Raw genomic sequence first — 15,458 nt, forward strand, 5'->3', positions numbered from 1 at the left:
ATAAAAAAATAAAACTCTTAAAATATAGGTATATGCTTTCAAACCCAGCATTAGGGAGACAGGTAGGTCTCTGAGTTTAAGGTCACCCTAGTCCTCATAGTGAGTTTCAGGCTAGCCTGAGCTACAAAGTGAGATCCTACTTAAAACAAACAAACAGGAAAACCCCACTGATAACACTTCAATTTTCTTCCTTACATAAAGAATTAAAATTGGTTCTAGCTTGGTGATACACACCTGTAGTCCTGGTACCCAGGCAAGGGATCCCAGATTAGATGAGCAATTTGGACTACATAGTACCTATGTTATAAATCAAACAAACAAAAGCCAAATTAGCCCTGGGGTACTCACTCAGTGTGTATGAGGCCTGGTTTGATTCTCAGGACTCATACACACATATTTGAACATATACCACAGAAGAAGATGTAAAATGGATAAATATCTAATTCATTTTCTTTAAAAAAAAAAAAGTTATTTACTTCTTAAGTATGTGGTGTTGTGTGTTTGGATGCAAGTTGAGATCAGAGGATAATTTGCAGGTTCTGAGGCTTGTACTCAGGTCATCAAGCTTGGTGACAAATCTGTTGAGCCCTATCTCTTGACTCCTAGCTTGTATTTTCAGTCCCTGGAGAGAACTCTCCAGTTAAGCCAGGCGGTGGGGTGCATGCTTTTAATCTCAGCACTTAGGAGGCAGGTGGATCTCTGTGAATTCAGGGCCAGTCTGGTCTACAAAGTGAGTTCCAGGACATCCAGGGCAGTTAGCTATACAGAGAAACTTTGTCTGAAACAAAACAAAACCTCTCCAATTAACTGGAAAGCTTTAGAAGTTTCTCTCCTTAGAACAAATATTTCCCAGACTACACCTGGAAGCATTGGCATGCTGGGAAGTTAAAGACATTTCATGAGATGGTAACTTTGTTCAAATTAAAGAAATGCTGAGTTCTTTTACTATATTTAGGACTTTGCTGTAGCTGAAGTTTTCCTGTGTTCTACCTGGCCCGTGGTTAGGACAAATCTCTCTTACCTGCCATCCGGCAGTCACTTGGACCCAAGTAAACACACAGAGACTTATATTACTTATAAACTGTATGGCTGTGGCAGTCTTCTTGCTATCTAGTTCTTATATATTAAATTAACCCATTTCTATTAATCTATAAGTTGCCTTGTGGCTTACCGGTACTTTATATCTTGCTTCTCATGGCGGTGGCTGGCAGCATCTCCTGACTCCCAGCCTTCTACTTCCCAGAGTTCTCCTCTCTCTTACCCTGCCTATACTATATATACTTCCTGCCTGGCTACTGGCCAATCAGTGTTTTATTTATCAATCAATCAGAGCAACACATTCACAGCATACAGAAAGACATCCCCAACACTTTGCTAAGTCTTTAACAGAAGCATTGGTTGGTTGCTTGGTCTTTTGAGTTAGGATATCATAGTAGTTGCCCTGGCTTAAGCCTATGGCAATTGAGTGTTTTGTTTTTTTAACTTTTTAAGCCCACTGCCCAGCTCCCAAATAAATCACATGGAGGCTTATTCTTTCTTATAAATGTCTGGCCTTAGCTTGGCTTGTTTCTTGCCAGCTTTTCTTAAATTATCCCTTCTACCCATTGCTTCTGGGCTTTTATCTTTCTCTATTTCTGTTTATTTTTCTTTACTTTTTTCTTTGTGGCTGGCCCTTGATGTCCTCTTCTCCTTCTTCTCTGCTCCTTGATATTTTCTTCCTCTCATTTATTCTCTCTGCCTGCCAGTCCCGTCTATTTCTTTCTGCCCAGCTATTGGCCCATTCAGCTCTTTATTAGACCATCAGGTGTTTCAGACAGGCAAAGTACCACAGCTTCACAGAGTTAAACAAATGCAACATAAAACAATGCAACACATCTTTGTATCAGTAAACAAATGTTCCACAGTATATACAAATGTAACACATCTTAAAATAGTATTCTACAACAGTTGAGCCTCATGCCTCAGCTTCCTATATGCTGGGATTATGACTATAATCCTCCATACACGGGGTTGAGAATGTGTGTGTGTGTGTGTGTGTGTAAATGTGTGTGCACACACATAAACATGCATACATATACTTGTACATGTTTGAGGTCAGCAGATGACAACCTTGGGTGTCACCTACTGTTTTGTTTTGTTTGAGACAGGATCTCTCACTGCCTTGGAACTCACACTGCAGGCTAAACTGTCTGGTCACTGAGCTGGAGTAGCTTCCTTCTTCCAGCTCTTCAGATTATAAGCAATAAGCAACATGCCTAATTTTTTTTTTCCAGTTTGTTTTGGGAATGGAGCTATTTCTTGACTAGTATAATTCATGAGTTTACCGTCATTTGTGCTGTTCTTTTAGACAATTACTAGTCTTAATGTGATGTTACTTTTGTTCAATAGCCAGCTGTTGCATTGCCCACAAGCCTTAGCCTGTCTACTCCTCAGCCTGCGGCACAGATCACTGTATCCTATCCAACACCAAGGTCCAGTCAGCAGCAAACTCAGCCTCAGAAGCAGCGTGTTTTCACAGGCGTGGTTACAAAGCTACATGATACATTTGGATTTGTGGATGAAGATGTATTCTTTCAGCTTGGGTAAAAGCTTCATTAGACATGTAGTAACACTTTCTCAATCATGAAAAAAATTAGAGTTGTTTTTTTGTTTTGTTTTGTTTTGGGTTTTTGGTTTTTTCGAGACAGGGTTTCTCTGTGTAGCTTTGGAGCCTGTCCTGGATCTCATTTTGTAGACCAGACCTCGAACTCAGAAAGATTTGCCTGGCTCTGCCTCCCGAGTGCTGGGATTAAAGGCGTGCGCCAATGTATGTCTTTTTAAAATAAACTTACATTTATTTATGTGTGTCTGGGGGTGGTAGGGTTACACACTTGTGGAGGTGAGAGGTGGAAGATGGTTCTCTCCTGTCATGTGGGTTCCAGGGATCAGGTTCAGTCCTCAAGCTTGGAAGTAAGTGCTCATTGATCCCTTTGTAATTCTTTATGTTTGTCAGTTAGGTGGCAGTCCTAGTGACATTCATGTCCAGGCTCCGAATAAAATTAGAGATTGAGGCAGGTGTGGTAGCACACACACACCTTAAATCTCAGCACTTGAATGGCGGAGGCAGGTGAATGTCTGTGACTTCCAGGCCAGTCTGTTCTACGTAGTGAGTTCCAGAACAGCAGGAACTTTGTAGAAAGACCTTTGCCTCTAAACAAACAAACAAATAAAATAAGATGGAGGTTGAAATAGCCTTTTAAAATCTAATATTATTCTATTTTTTCCATATTTAATACTGACTAAAATTATTTTCCCAATTGTATGTGTGTGCATATTTGTACAAAAGCATATTCGTGCTTTGAAGGAAAGATATATTCAGCTGAGCATGTATTTGTGTAGGCCAGAGGTTGGCTTTGTTGTTGTTGTTCTTCTTTTTTTTTTTTCCAAGATTTATTTATTCTGTATACAGTGCTCTGTCTGCATGTATCCCTGCAGGCCAGAAAAGGGCACCAGATCTCATTACAGATGGTTGTGAGCCAACCTGTGGTTGCTGGGAATTGAACTCAGGGCCTCTGGAAGAATAACCAATGATTTTAACCACTGAGCCATCTCTCCAGCCCTTGTTGTTCTTTTTTATATAATTTGTTTAAATTTATTTTATGTGCCTTGGTGTAAAGGTGTCAGTTAACCTAAAACTGGAGTTACAGACAGTTGTGAGCTGCCATGTGGGTGCTGGGAATTGAACCCTGGTCCTCTGGAAGATGGCTCTTAACTGCTGAGCCATCTCTCCAGCCCCGGCTTTGTTATTATTTATTGTTCTCCATCATATCTTTATTTTACTGCAAGGTATTTCACTTCACTTGGAATTCACCATCTCTGCTAGACTGGCTAGCCTTCAAGCCCCTGGGATCTATCTGTCACTGCCCTCCTAATTCTGTGGTTATGGGTGTATGCCACCATGCCTAGCTTCCGTGTGGGTTCTTGGGATCCAAACTTGAGTCTTCATCCTTGTACAGCAAGCACTTTACCCAATGAAATGTCTCCTCTACCCCTAAAAATTAGGGCAGTGGTTGTTTCAAGATAGGATCTCATTGTGTAGCCCTAGCTGGCTTGGAATTCACTGTTATGACTGGGCTCACAGTGAACTCAGAGATCCATCTACCTCTTCCTCCTGAGGCTTGAGATTAAAGGTGTTTTCCACCAGGTCTGGCCAAAGAACATTAAAATTTTTTTTGTGTGTGTGTGGTTGTTTTGTTTGATTGGTTTTTTGATACAGGGTTTTACTGTGTCGACTTGGCGGACCTAGAACTTGCTCTGTAGACCAGGCTGGCCTTGAACTCTTAGATATCTACCTTCCTCTGCCTTCTGAGTGCTAAGATTAAAGGTGTGCACCACCCTGTCCATCAAACATTTATTTTCAATTACCCCCCCCCCAATTAATTGTATCAAGTTTTTAATGGTCTTTGTTTTGTTTTGAAAACAGTTTCCCTATGTAGCTTTGGAGCCTGTCCTGTCCTTGAACTTGTTCTGTAGAGCAGTGATCTGCCTGCCTCTGCTTCCTGAGTGCTGGGACTAACGACATGCCACTATTCCTAGCTCTGACTAACTCTTTTGAAACAGGGTTTATCACTGAACCTGGAGCTAGGCTAGTAGTCAGCAAAACCCAGTGATCCTTTGTCTCCACTCTTGACAACACTGTGGCTGCAGGTGTGTGGAAGGAGCCACGCCTGACTTCCCACGTGGACTCTACTATCTGAACTCAGGTCCTTATGCTTGCCCAGCCAGGGCTGTTACCCACTTAGCTGAGGTCATTTTAATGAACCTCCTTAGAATTAAGTGCTGTGTTAGGGAAGCTATTTATTAATTATTGCTCAAGGTTTTTGTGTTGTTGCACCTCCTTTATTCCATCTTCTCTAAAATCTTCCACTTAGGCTATTATAGAGACAGATTTGTGCATGGAGGAGCATTGAGAAAACAGAAGGGCACATTGTTCCTGTACTTGAAACCTCCTTGTTTCCATATAGCGAAAGGTGAAATGTAATCAGTTTAAAGATGAGTCTAGGATTGGAGAGATGGCTCTGCATTAAGAGCATACCATGATCCTGCACAAGACGGCATTCATGTCAGTGCCTCACAGTTGCCTGTAACTCTAGCTCCAGGGGGATTTGATACCTCTGACTTCTCGGGTACCAATTCATCTAAGCACAACCACAACAAACCCATAACAGATGATTAAAAATAAAAAGAAATCTTTATGGGCTGAGTAATTTAAAGTACTTGTTATTCTTACTGAAGCCCCATGTCTGGTTTCCATCACCTGCATTGTGGTTCCCAACCCCCTGTAATTCTAGTTCCTGTGATCAGACACCCTCTTCTGAGCTCTGTGGGCCTTGCCACGCACGTGGTCTACATTTTTATGTGCAGTCAAAACATTTATACAATTACAAAAATTTTAAATATCTTTAAAAGATAAATAAACAAGGAGCTGGGCGGTGGTGGCGCACACCTTTAATCCCAGCACTCGGGAGGCAGAGCCAGGTAGATCTCTGAGTTGGAGGCCAGCCTGGACTACCAAGTGAGTCCCAGGAAAGGCGCAAAGCTACAGAGAAACCCTGTCTCGAAAAACCAAAAAAAAAAAAAAAAAAAAAAAAGATAAATAAACAAACATGAATGTACTATCCAGGCTTCCATTTTAGTGGTAATATAATTTAAAATCACTATAGCCTCGAAAGGCAGAATCAGATCTCTTTGAAGCCAGCCTGATAAATATAGTGAGTCAAAGCTCCGTAAAAGAGACCCTGTCTCCTAAAGAAAAGAAAAGAAGGAAAACAAAGTATATAAATTTTTTTTGTGTGGGAAGATCTATTCAATGGTATATAAATCATTTTTGTGTTTATATTCACCCTTTTCCCCCCCCAGTGCTGTTAAAGGGAAAACCCCTCAAGTTGGTGATAGAGTATTGGTCGAAGCAACTTATAATCCTAATATGCCTTTTAAATGGAATGCGCAAAGAATTCAGACACTACCAAATCAGGTACATAGTTATTGACTTCGGTACTGTAGAAACTGATACCTGACTTTGCTGGTTTACAATGTAATTTCTTTTTTATTTATTTGTTTTCGTTTGTTTTTAGAATCAGTCCCAAACCCAACCTTTACTGAAGACTCCTACTGCTGTTATTCAGCCGATTGTGCCACAGACGACATTTGGTGTTCAGGCACAGCCCCAACCCCAGTCGTTACTGCAGGCCCAGATTTCAGCTGCTTCTATCACACCACTCCTGCAGACACAGCCGCAGCCCTTATTACAGCAGCCGCAGCAGAAAGGTATGAAATGTAACGTATCACTGCTTTGTTTCTGATCAATGAGACGTTTAAACTGAACAGTGAGAACGTACTGCTAATACGAAGATATCATGAGCCAGGCAGCGTTGGTGCACGCCTTTAATCCCAGCACTCGGGAGGCAGAGCCAGGTGGATCTCTGTGAGTTTGAGGCCAGCCTGGGATACCAAGTGAGTTCCAGGAAAGGCGCAAAGCTACACAGAGAAACCCTGTCTCGAAAAACCAAAAAAAAAAAAAAAAAAAAAAAAAAAAAAAAGAAGAAAAGAAAAAAGCGAAGATATCATGGACTTCGAGGAGACGTGAAAGGAAGCTTAAGTATCATGAATAGAACATTTTCTGCTGTATGGGTTTTTAGGACAGAGTTCCTCTGTGTAGCCCTCGCAGTCCTGGAACTAGCTTTTTAGACCAGGCTGGCCTTGAACTCACTGAGATCTGCCTGCCTCTGCCTCCTGAGTGCTGGGGTTAAAGGAGTGTGCCACCATCACCTGGCATACAGGGACAATTTATGTCTTAGCCATTGATTTGTAGGTACATTAAAAAAGCAGCGTATGTGCGTGTAAACGTGTGTCCAAGAGTGCACGTGTGGAGGTCAGAGGACAAGTTTGCAGAAGCATTTTCTCCTGCCTTTTCTAAGGTTCTAGGTGTAGAACTCAGGCTTGTGGCAAGAGGTCTACCCACTGCTGAGACATCTCACTAGCCCTATGATACTTTGTTTTTGATTGCTGTTTACATTTTGTTATTTGAGAAAGGGTCTTACATAGCCCAGGCTTGCCTAAATTCACTGTATCCAAGCATTATTTTAAACCCCAGGTCTTTCTGCCTCTACTTAACAAGTCCTAAGATAATTTATTTTGGTTTTCATCATTACATCTATGGATTCTTTTGGAATGTTCTTTTTTAATTCCTTGTGATTTTTTACCTTGTCCTAGAAACTTAAGGGGAAGTACAGATTCTTATGGCTGATGCTTTGTACCTCATGCTGTGTCCTTTTAGATGCTTTCAGTTATCCCAGAGGTACTGGTCCTGGGTTTGATTTCTTGCAAGTGTCAGTAGCCGGAGATTTCTCTGGTTTAAAGGAATCCTTCTTCCCCTGTATATGAATAATCTCCCAATTGGTATTTTAGTGTTCTCTGACTATCTTATTCCATAGTATTCATTGGTTCAGTGTATATACATCAGGTGTTGGGAAACCTTGGCCCTTGATTTTTAACTCGTAGTTTGAGTAATACTGATACTGAACAAATTTTAAAGGAAAAATACACACACACACACACACACACACACACACACACACACACACACACACACACACACACACACGCCCCACCATAACATGAATTCCTCAATGTTCTTAATAAAAATCCCAGAGGCAGATATTGGGGTAAATGCTGAAAGATCAGAGAGACAAAAGAACAAGCCACATCTTACCTCTAGGACTCCTCAGCCTGAAAAAACCTCTAGCTGAAAGGAACACTTCTGCCAAAAAGTCTTTAGTTCCCGTCTCCTCACGCCTTATACACCTTTCTCCACCCAGCCATCACTTCCCAGTATTAAAGGCATGTGTGCTTCCTAGTACTGGAATTAAAGGTGTGTGCCACCACTGCCTGGCTGTTTCTCTCCTAGACTGAGTCATTCTCATGTAGTCCAGGGTAGCTTTGAACTCACAGAGATCTAGACGGATCTCTGCCTCCCAAGTGGTAGGATTGAAGGTGTGTACCACCACTGCCTGGCATCTGTGTTTAACCTATGGCTTCTTCTGTTCTCTGATCTTCAGGCAAATTTTATTAGGGTACACGATATATCACCACCCCACCCCACTCCACCCTTTTTTTTTTTTTTTTTTTTTCTTCTTTTTGTTGTTTTGAGGCAGTTTTCTTTGTGTAACCCTGGCTGTCCTAGAATTCACTCTGTAGACCAGACTGGCTTCAAACTCAGAGATCCACCTGCCTCTGCCTCCTAAGTGCTGTTATGAAAGGCGTTGTACGCTGCCACAAGCTGGCTGGAAAAATGTCTTTTTCGTTATTTTTTGTTTGTTTCCTTTTGTTTTAAAATATATTCTAAAGTCTTCATAGAATTATGGAATGTTGAAAAGGAGATGAGAATTTAAATTTTGCATTGTCTAGACCACCTTCTGACACCAAGGGCACAAGCCACAAATATGGTACACATATGTACAGATAGGCAAAGAAGTACAATGCTCGATTTCTCTAGGGAAGGGTTTGGTTCTCTAGGGAAGGACCTGGGTTTGGTCCTCAGCACCATCCAAAAAAATAAAACTAGTTGTAATGATATGACCAGCCAGCCATGGAAAAAAATCTGTTCTTGGCTGGGCGGTGGTGGCGCACGCCTTTAGTCCCAGCATTCGGGAGCCAAGGCCAGGCGGATCTCTGTGAGTTCGAGGCCAGCCTGGACTACCAAGTGAGTCCCAGGAGAGGCGCAAAGCTATACAGAGAAACCCTGTCTCGAGAAAAAAAAAAAAAAATCTGTTCTTTTGGTCTGCATCCCTTTTCCACTGATTGATTACAGTCAATATTGATGGTTCTAGATTTGAGAAGCCAAAGGCAGTTTTGTTTGCAACAGAATTTCATTAGAATTCTGGTTGGGTTTTTTTTTTTTTTTTTTTTTTTTTTTGGATATAGGGTCTCACCATGTAGCCCTGGCTGTCCTGAACTTTGTTACATAGACCAGGGATTTGAACTCACAAAGATCTACCTGTTTCTCTCTCCCACATGTGCTAGAATTAAAGGTGTGAACCCATCACACGTGGCAATGAAGAACTTTGATACACAGTCTACTTGCTTGGTTTTGTGTTTTTTTTTTTTTTTTTTTTTTTTTTTTTTTTTCTGGACAAGATTTCTCTGTGTAGCCCTGGATGTCCTGGAACTCCCTCTGCAGACCAGGCTGGCCTCGAACTCCCAGAAGTTTGCCTGCCTCTGCCTCCTGAGTGCTGGGATAAAGGAGTGCACCAATACAGCCCAGCTATATTCTATGTTTTGACATAGATTTATTTCTAGTCTGCTTCCATTGTACTTTCAAAGAAGTTGACTGAAAGTCCTATGTGGAAAAGTAGATAACTATGTTATTTAAAAAAGGAAATTTTTATGTTTTGGCACCAGGGAGAAACCACTAAACAATACCTCTTCCTTTAGAAATAACTATGTATTTTGTTGACTTGGGAAACTGACCACTTGGGTGAACCCACTCACTTGGTTATCTATCTTCCTCAGCCTTGTGGTGTGTGCTGAGCTTTGTTTAATGAACTGTTCTGTTTTTCTTCTCTGTCCTTTGAAGCTGGCTTATTGCAGCCTCCTGTCCGAATAGTATCACAGCCTCAACCGGCCCGGAGACTAGATCCGCCGTCTAGATTTTCAGGACGGAGTGACCGTGGGGATCAAGTACCTAATAGGAAAGATGACCGAAGGTATGTTTGAAAGTAACTTGTGGGCTGGAGAAATGGCTTCAAGGTAAGAGCACTGTTTGCTCTGCCGTGGACCCAGGGCTGGTTCCCAGCATCCATGTGGTGGCAGTTCTGGGGCTTCTGATTCTCTCCTCTGCCTTTCTCAGGCATGCATGTGGTGCACACGCATGCACGCACGCAAAGTACTCGTAGACATAAAATAAAAAACAAATTAGAAGTTCCTCTAAGTTCAAGGCCTGAAACAATCCTGGACTACATAGTGAGTACCAAGCCAGCCTGGTCTATATAACAAGACTCTGTTAAAAATTAACAAATAAATAAGTAAAAGAAAGAAAAAAATTAAAACCATTTATTTGTGTTTAACTATACAGCCTTGGGTGGCCTGGAACTTCTAGATTCACTTGCCTCTGCTTCTGAGTGTTAGGATTACAGGTGTATACCGCCATGCCTGGCAAGTGCTACTTTATAATGCCAATGAATATGAGTGATTTTATTTTTACTGCATTTATTTCATTTGCGTCTGGTCCCATGCCATGGTATATATGTGAAAGTCAGAGGAAAACTAGGGGGAGTGTGTCCTCTTCTACCGCGTGGGTTCTGGGAATAAAACTCGGGTCCTCAGGCCTGACAGCGGAGCCTGCACCTGCTGAGCCATCCCGTGGGCCCCAGAGTGATTTGAGACATCCTTGCTTTAAGTCGTGAAAGGGACAGAGAAAGACGCAGATCCAGAGAAAGATCACCTCAGAGGAAACGTTCCCGGGAGAGGTCACCCCGCAGAGAAAGAGAGCGATCCCCTCGGAGAGTCCGACGTGTTGTTCCCCGCTACACAGTGCAGTTTTCAAAGTTTTCTTTAGATTGGTGAGTTTCCCTGCCGTGTTCATTGGTTTGTTTGTTTGATTTCATTATTAGTGTCATAGTTTGTGTAGTTTGGTATAGAATATAATGGTGGATATATTTTCTTAGAAAATTTATTTAGTAACATTTTGTGCTATTTATATGAGGGCAGAAATGCAGTTTGAATTTGGAATGTAGTTCTGTATAAAGAGAATTAGTTTTGGATGCACATTTAGGATAGCAGCTACTTAAAAGATGCAACTATGGTTTGGGGGTATAGTTCAGGACTAGAGTGTTTGTCTAATGTTGGGGGCTCTTGATTCGGTCCCAGTTCCAAAACCAACCAATAAGTAAGCAAGCTTCTAGAGAACACTTTTTTGTAATGAAATTTTTCTTTAAGGTTAGAATCATATAGGATCAGGATTTACTGATAAATTCACAAATAGTCCGTTCTGTGATGAAGATATAATAAAATTGTCTAGCCAGTTTTAAGATTAACTGTGGCAGGGTACTGAAATATAGAAACATTGACCTATTATATACATACACAAACTTGTACAATTTACATGCTTGTGTCTTTAATGGATTAACCCTTAGAATCTGAAGTGAGAAGGAGGTAACTAAATTTCTCAGCTCATCTACAAAATCTCATACAAACTTAGAGAATTATCATGAAGTTTAATCAAATATCTGTACACTTGACTTAGTGTAGAACAGTTACAAATCCTCTGTAATTCATGGTGGTAGTGAGCAGTATGGTACACCTAGATCATAGATAACAGGTGGAAAAAAGATGAACAGATGGATGTGATGGCACATGCCTTTAATAACAGCACTTGGGAGGCAGAGATGGATGGATCTCTGTGAGTTGGAGACCAGCTGAGTCTACATACCAAGTTCCAGAACAACCAGTACTACATAGAGATGCTGTCCTAAAAATCAAAATGAAAAAAATCCAGCCGGGCAGTGGTGGCTCACACCTTAATCCTAGCACTCAGGAGGCAGAGCCAGACAGATCTCTGTGAATTTGAGGTTTGCCTAGTCTACAAAGTGAGTTTTAGGACAGCCAGGGCTACACAGAGAAACCTGTCTTAAAAAAACAAACAAACAAAAAAAAAATTTAAAAAATCCCAGATTCACAGTAAAATTAAAAACATCGTGTTTAGAGCTGTTCAGCATTTGTACAAGTAGCTATGTGACCTGAGGCTGTTTCTACCTTTCAAAAAAGGATAACGTGAACGTTCATGATATTAGCCTATCAAATGTTAAAATTTCTGTACATTAAGTTTTGATTAGAAAACTAAGTATTTGTTATTTAATGCCCAGAAAATTTTACCTTGATATTGTTATATAATTGGGGTGAAATCAGCAAGTATTCTTACATTATAGTAGTGTTTTTTTAATCTGTGCTTACTCTTACATAGTTGGAATATCTCAGAAAAACCCAAAAGGATCCAAAAACACTTCCCCAGCCTCCAAAATAGTGCTACATGGAGAATTATTTTCTCCTATCTGTTGTCAGTATCCAGTTTTTCTCTGAAAAGTTGTTGATAGAATATGAAATACACTAACCTAGTTCTTTCCAGTTAGACTTCCACAATTTCCGGAACATCAGGTGAACCAATTGCAAATAAAAGGGTTTTTTTGTTTGTTTTTGTTTTTCTTTGATACAGGGTTTTTCTGTGTAGTTTGGGGGGGGGGGGCTTTAACTCACTCTGTAGACCAGGCTGGCCTCGAACTCACAGAGATCCGCCTGACTCTGCCTCCCGAGTGCTGGGATTAAAGGCGTGTGCCACCTCCGCTTGGCGCAAATCAAAATTTTAAAGCTCTTCATTTGTAGTTGTTGAACTCACAATTTCCTTACACTAATATGTTCATGAGATAGTGTGAAGGGAAAGGCTTGTTTGTACTTAACCTCTGTGTTTCATCATAGATGTTACCCCTTTGTGGCAAAATATGACTTGTTCATTTTAGTGTTTGAAAATTTGGACACGCTTCTCTTCCTTAAACATAAAATTGCAGGAAGTGGCCTGAAGAAATGTCCTAGCAGTGTGCAGTGCCCTTGCAGAGGACATGAGTTTGATCCCCAGCACCACTTCTGCAGCTCACAACTCCCTGTGCACATACCCACAAACAGGCCTGCACATAACACATCAGTAAAAGTGATAATAAACAAATCTTTAAATAAAAATAAAACTGAAAGGGCTGGAGAAATGCTTCAGTAGGTAAGAGTACTTGATGCTCTTTTAGAGAAACTGGGCTTGGTTCTCAGCGCCCACATTGAGTTTCTCCTAACTCCTGTTTAAGGAGGTCCTACACCCTTTTCTGGTCCCTGAGTGCACATAGTGCACACACATAAACACAGACCTACAGATATACATATAAAATTAAATGAATCTAAAAAATAAAGCTTTTGTGGTATTTTTCCACATTTCTGTTACTCTGACAGTGGAGTCTTTTTTTTTTTTTTAAAGATTTATTTGTTTATTTATTATGTATACAGCACGTATGACTGCAGGTCAGAAGAGGGCACCAGATCTCATTACAGATGGTTGTGAGCCACCATGTGGTTGCTGGGAATTGAACTCAGGACCTCTGGAAGAGCAGTCAGTGCTCTTAACCTCTGAGCCATCTCTCCAGCCCCTGACAGTGGAGTCTTAACAGCAGTGGTATTATATCAGCAGCCCTCAATGTTTTAGCTGTACATACCTGCTGTTCCTATTTTGGAAGGGAAGTGTTGGTGTTTTACATCACATGGACCTTTTAGGTATTCCACAATCATTTTACTACTGAGCTACATCCACAGACAATTTGTATTTTTTTAATTTAGACTTGAAATGAGGACATTTTCTTTTATATTGGATTTCTTATTTTAAATTTCAAATAAAGACAATTTTGCATATAGATTGGTTGGTATTTTTGCCAATTTTTATTTTTACTCTTAGATTTTTTTGAAGCAAGATCTTACTATGTAGCACTGGCTGCCCTGGAACTTGATTTGTAGACCTGCTGACCTCAGACTTTTACCAGTCCTTTCGTTTCTGCCTCCTAGATTCTGGGATGGCAGGCTTGTGCCACCATGCCTGCCTGTCCACTTCATTCACTGTGGTCTTAGCAGATATCTTGATTCTTTTACCAGATTGACCTATCTTCAATATCCTTGAGTTTCTTTTTTCTTTCTTTCTTTTTTCTTTTTCCCCAATGTCCTACTAAAGAAAATGAAATTATCATTTGTAATAATATTAGAGTGCTGAAGAGATGGCTCAGTGTTGAAGAATATTAGCTTGCTCTTCCAGAGGACCCAAACTTGATTCCCATTACTTACATGACAACTGCCTTAATTTTTTTTTTTTTCTATTGCTGTAAAGAGACATGACAAGGCAACTTATAAAAGAAAGCATTTAATTTGTGGCTTATGGTTCCAGAGTGTAGTAGATTCCATGACCATCATAGCAGATATTATGGCAGTAGGCAAGCAGGCAGGCAGGCATGGCTCTGTAGAAGTAGCTTATTCATAAGCACAGGGCAGAGCTAGAGGTAACTGGGAATTTCATGGGCTTCTGGAACCTCCAAGACCACCTCCTCCAGTGATACATCTCCAACAGGACCACACCTAACCCTTTCCAAACAGTCCTACCAACTGCAGACCAAGCATTCCAGCTACCACAGCTGTTCATTTCCAGAGTGTCTGATGCCTTCTTCTGACCTCCTCTGGCACCAGGTGCACAAGCAACACAGAGACAGTATACACACACACATCTTTTAAAGGTTATTGTCAGTTATAAACAGCCAGAAACATATCGCCTCTTTGCATAGTAATCTGGTATAGATGCCTTTCATATTGAAGGGTATGTAGATGTGGGTAATCAGAACTGATGTGGATTTTAATTTCATATGAATTTGCTTTGAACTCACAGACTTCTGCCTTCCTCTCTGCCTCTGAAGTGCTAGGATTAAAGGTGTGTACCATCACACCTGACTCATGTGAATTTTTCAATTTAAGTATGTTCGATCTAAGCACTTACTATACAGTGAAAATTGTATTTTTCTACTTATCTTAGAAGTGGCTGAAAGGTATTCAAATATTAACTTGGTGCCTCTCATCACTTCTTTTACACTTATGTATGAAGTGTAATTATTTTCAGGTATGCATACTTCCAAACTGAGAGAGAACTCCTTTTGTTTAGATGTTCTTTGGAATTGGAGTTGTAGTTATTTTAAAGGTTTTTCTCTAAGGAATTATAAGCTACACTCAAGAAACAGAGAAGTAGAAGTAACGTTTAGATATCATTTATTTAGCAGTGTACTTATTCAGATTTGAATCTGTCCATTTTTACTCTGTCAAACTTTATGTAGCTTCAGAAGTAAGTGAATATATGCATCACCTTCTGTCTTAAGGCTGTTTATTCACTATTTATATCTATTTTTCAGTTCCAGTTGTGACATGATGGAACTAAGGCGCCGTTATCAGAATTTATATATTCCTAGTGACTTTTTTGATGCTCAGTTTACATGGGTGGATGCTTTCCCTCTGTCAAGACCATTTCAACTGGGGAATTACTGCAATTTTTATGTGATGCACAGAGAAGTAGAGTCCTTAGAAAAAAATATGGCTGTTCTTGATCCACCTGATGCTGACCACCTATACAGTGCAAAGGTTTGTATTCCATTGGGATGCACTTTTTGAAACTCAGAGCTTTTGGAGTTATCCTTTAGAAACTGGTTGTTAGATAGAGGACCCAAATCCCTGCCTGATTTTGTCTTAGCTATTTAAAAAATGTTATTTTAACCACTGTCTTAATTCTTACGTTATAAAACAATGGCTATTGTTTTTGTCATTTTAAACTTCAAAAATGTGAGCCAGTTGATCTTGAGCAACATATG

General features: G+C 40.4%; 1 protein-coding gene across 4 annotated transcripts in view; it reads left to right on the plus strand.

Annotated features, from left to right (window-relative positions):
• The window catches only part of Ccar1 (cell division cycle and apoptosis regulator 1), a 51,906-nt gene that overhangs the window by 11,104 nt on the left and 25,344 nt on the right, over window positions 1–15,458 (plus strand). For 3 of the 4 annotated variants that reach the window (XM_028881110.2, XM_028881109.2, XM_028881108.2), the window contains exons 6-11: window positions 2,389–2,582; window positions 5,899–6,013; window positions 6,114–6,306; window positions 9,614–9,743; window positions 10,437–10,598; window positions 15,006–15,231. In XM_028881110.2, coding sequence (XP_028736943.1) covers window positions 2,389–2,582; window positions 5,899–6,013; window positions 6,114–6,306; window positions 9,614–9,743; window positions 10,437–10,598; window positions 15,006–15,231 — 1,020 coding nt within the window. The remainder of the gene's footprint in view (window positions 1–2,388; window positions 2,583–5,898; window positions 6,014–6,113; window positions 6,307–9,613; window positions 9,744–10,436; window positions 10,599–15,005; window positions 15,232–15,458) is intronic. The other variant, XM_037200048.1, reaches the window with a different exon arrangement.

Source organism: Peromyscus leucopus, chromosome 16_21 (genome assembly GCF_004664715.2).
Source record: "Peromyscus leucopus breed LL Stock chromosome 16_21, UCI_PerLeu_2.1, whole genome shotgun sequence".
In the NCBI taxonomy this organism is placed as follows: Eukaryota; Metazoa; Chordata; class Mammalia; order Rodentia; family Cricetidae; genus Peromyscus; species Peromyscus leucopus.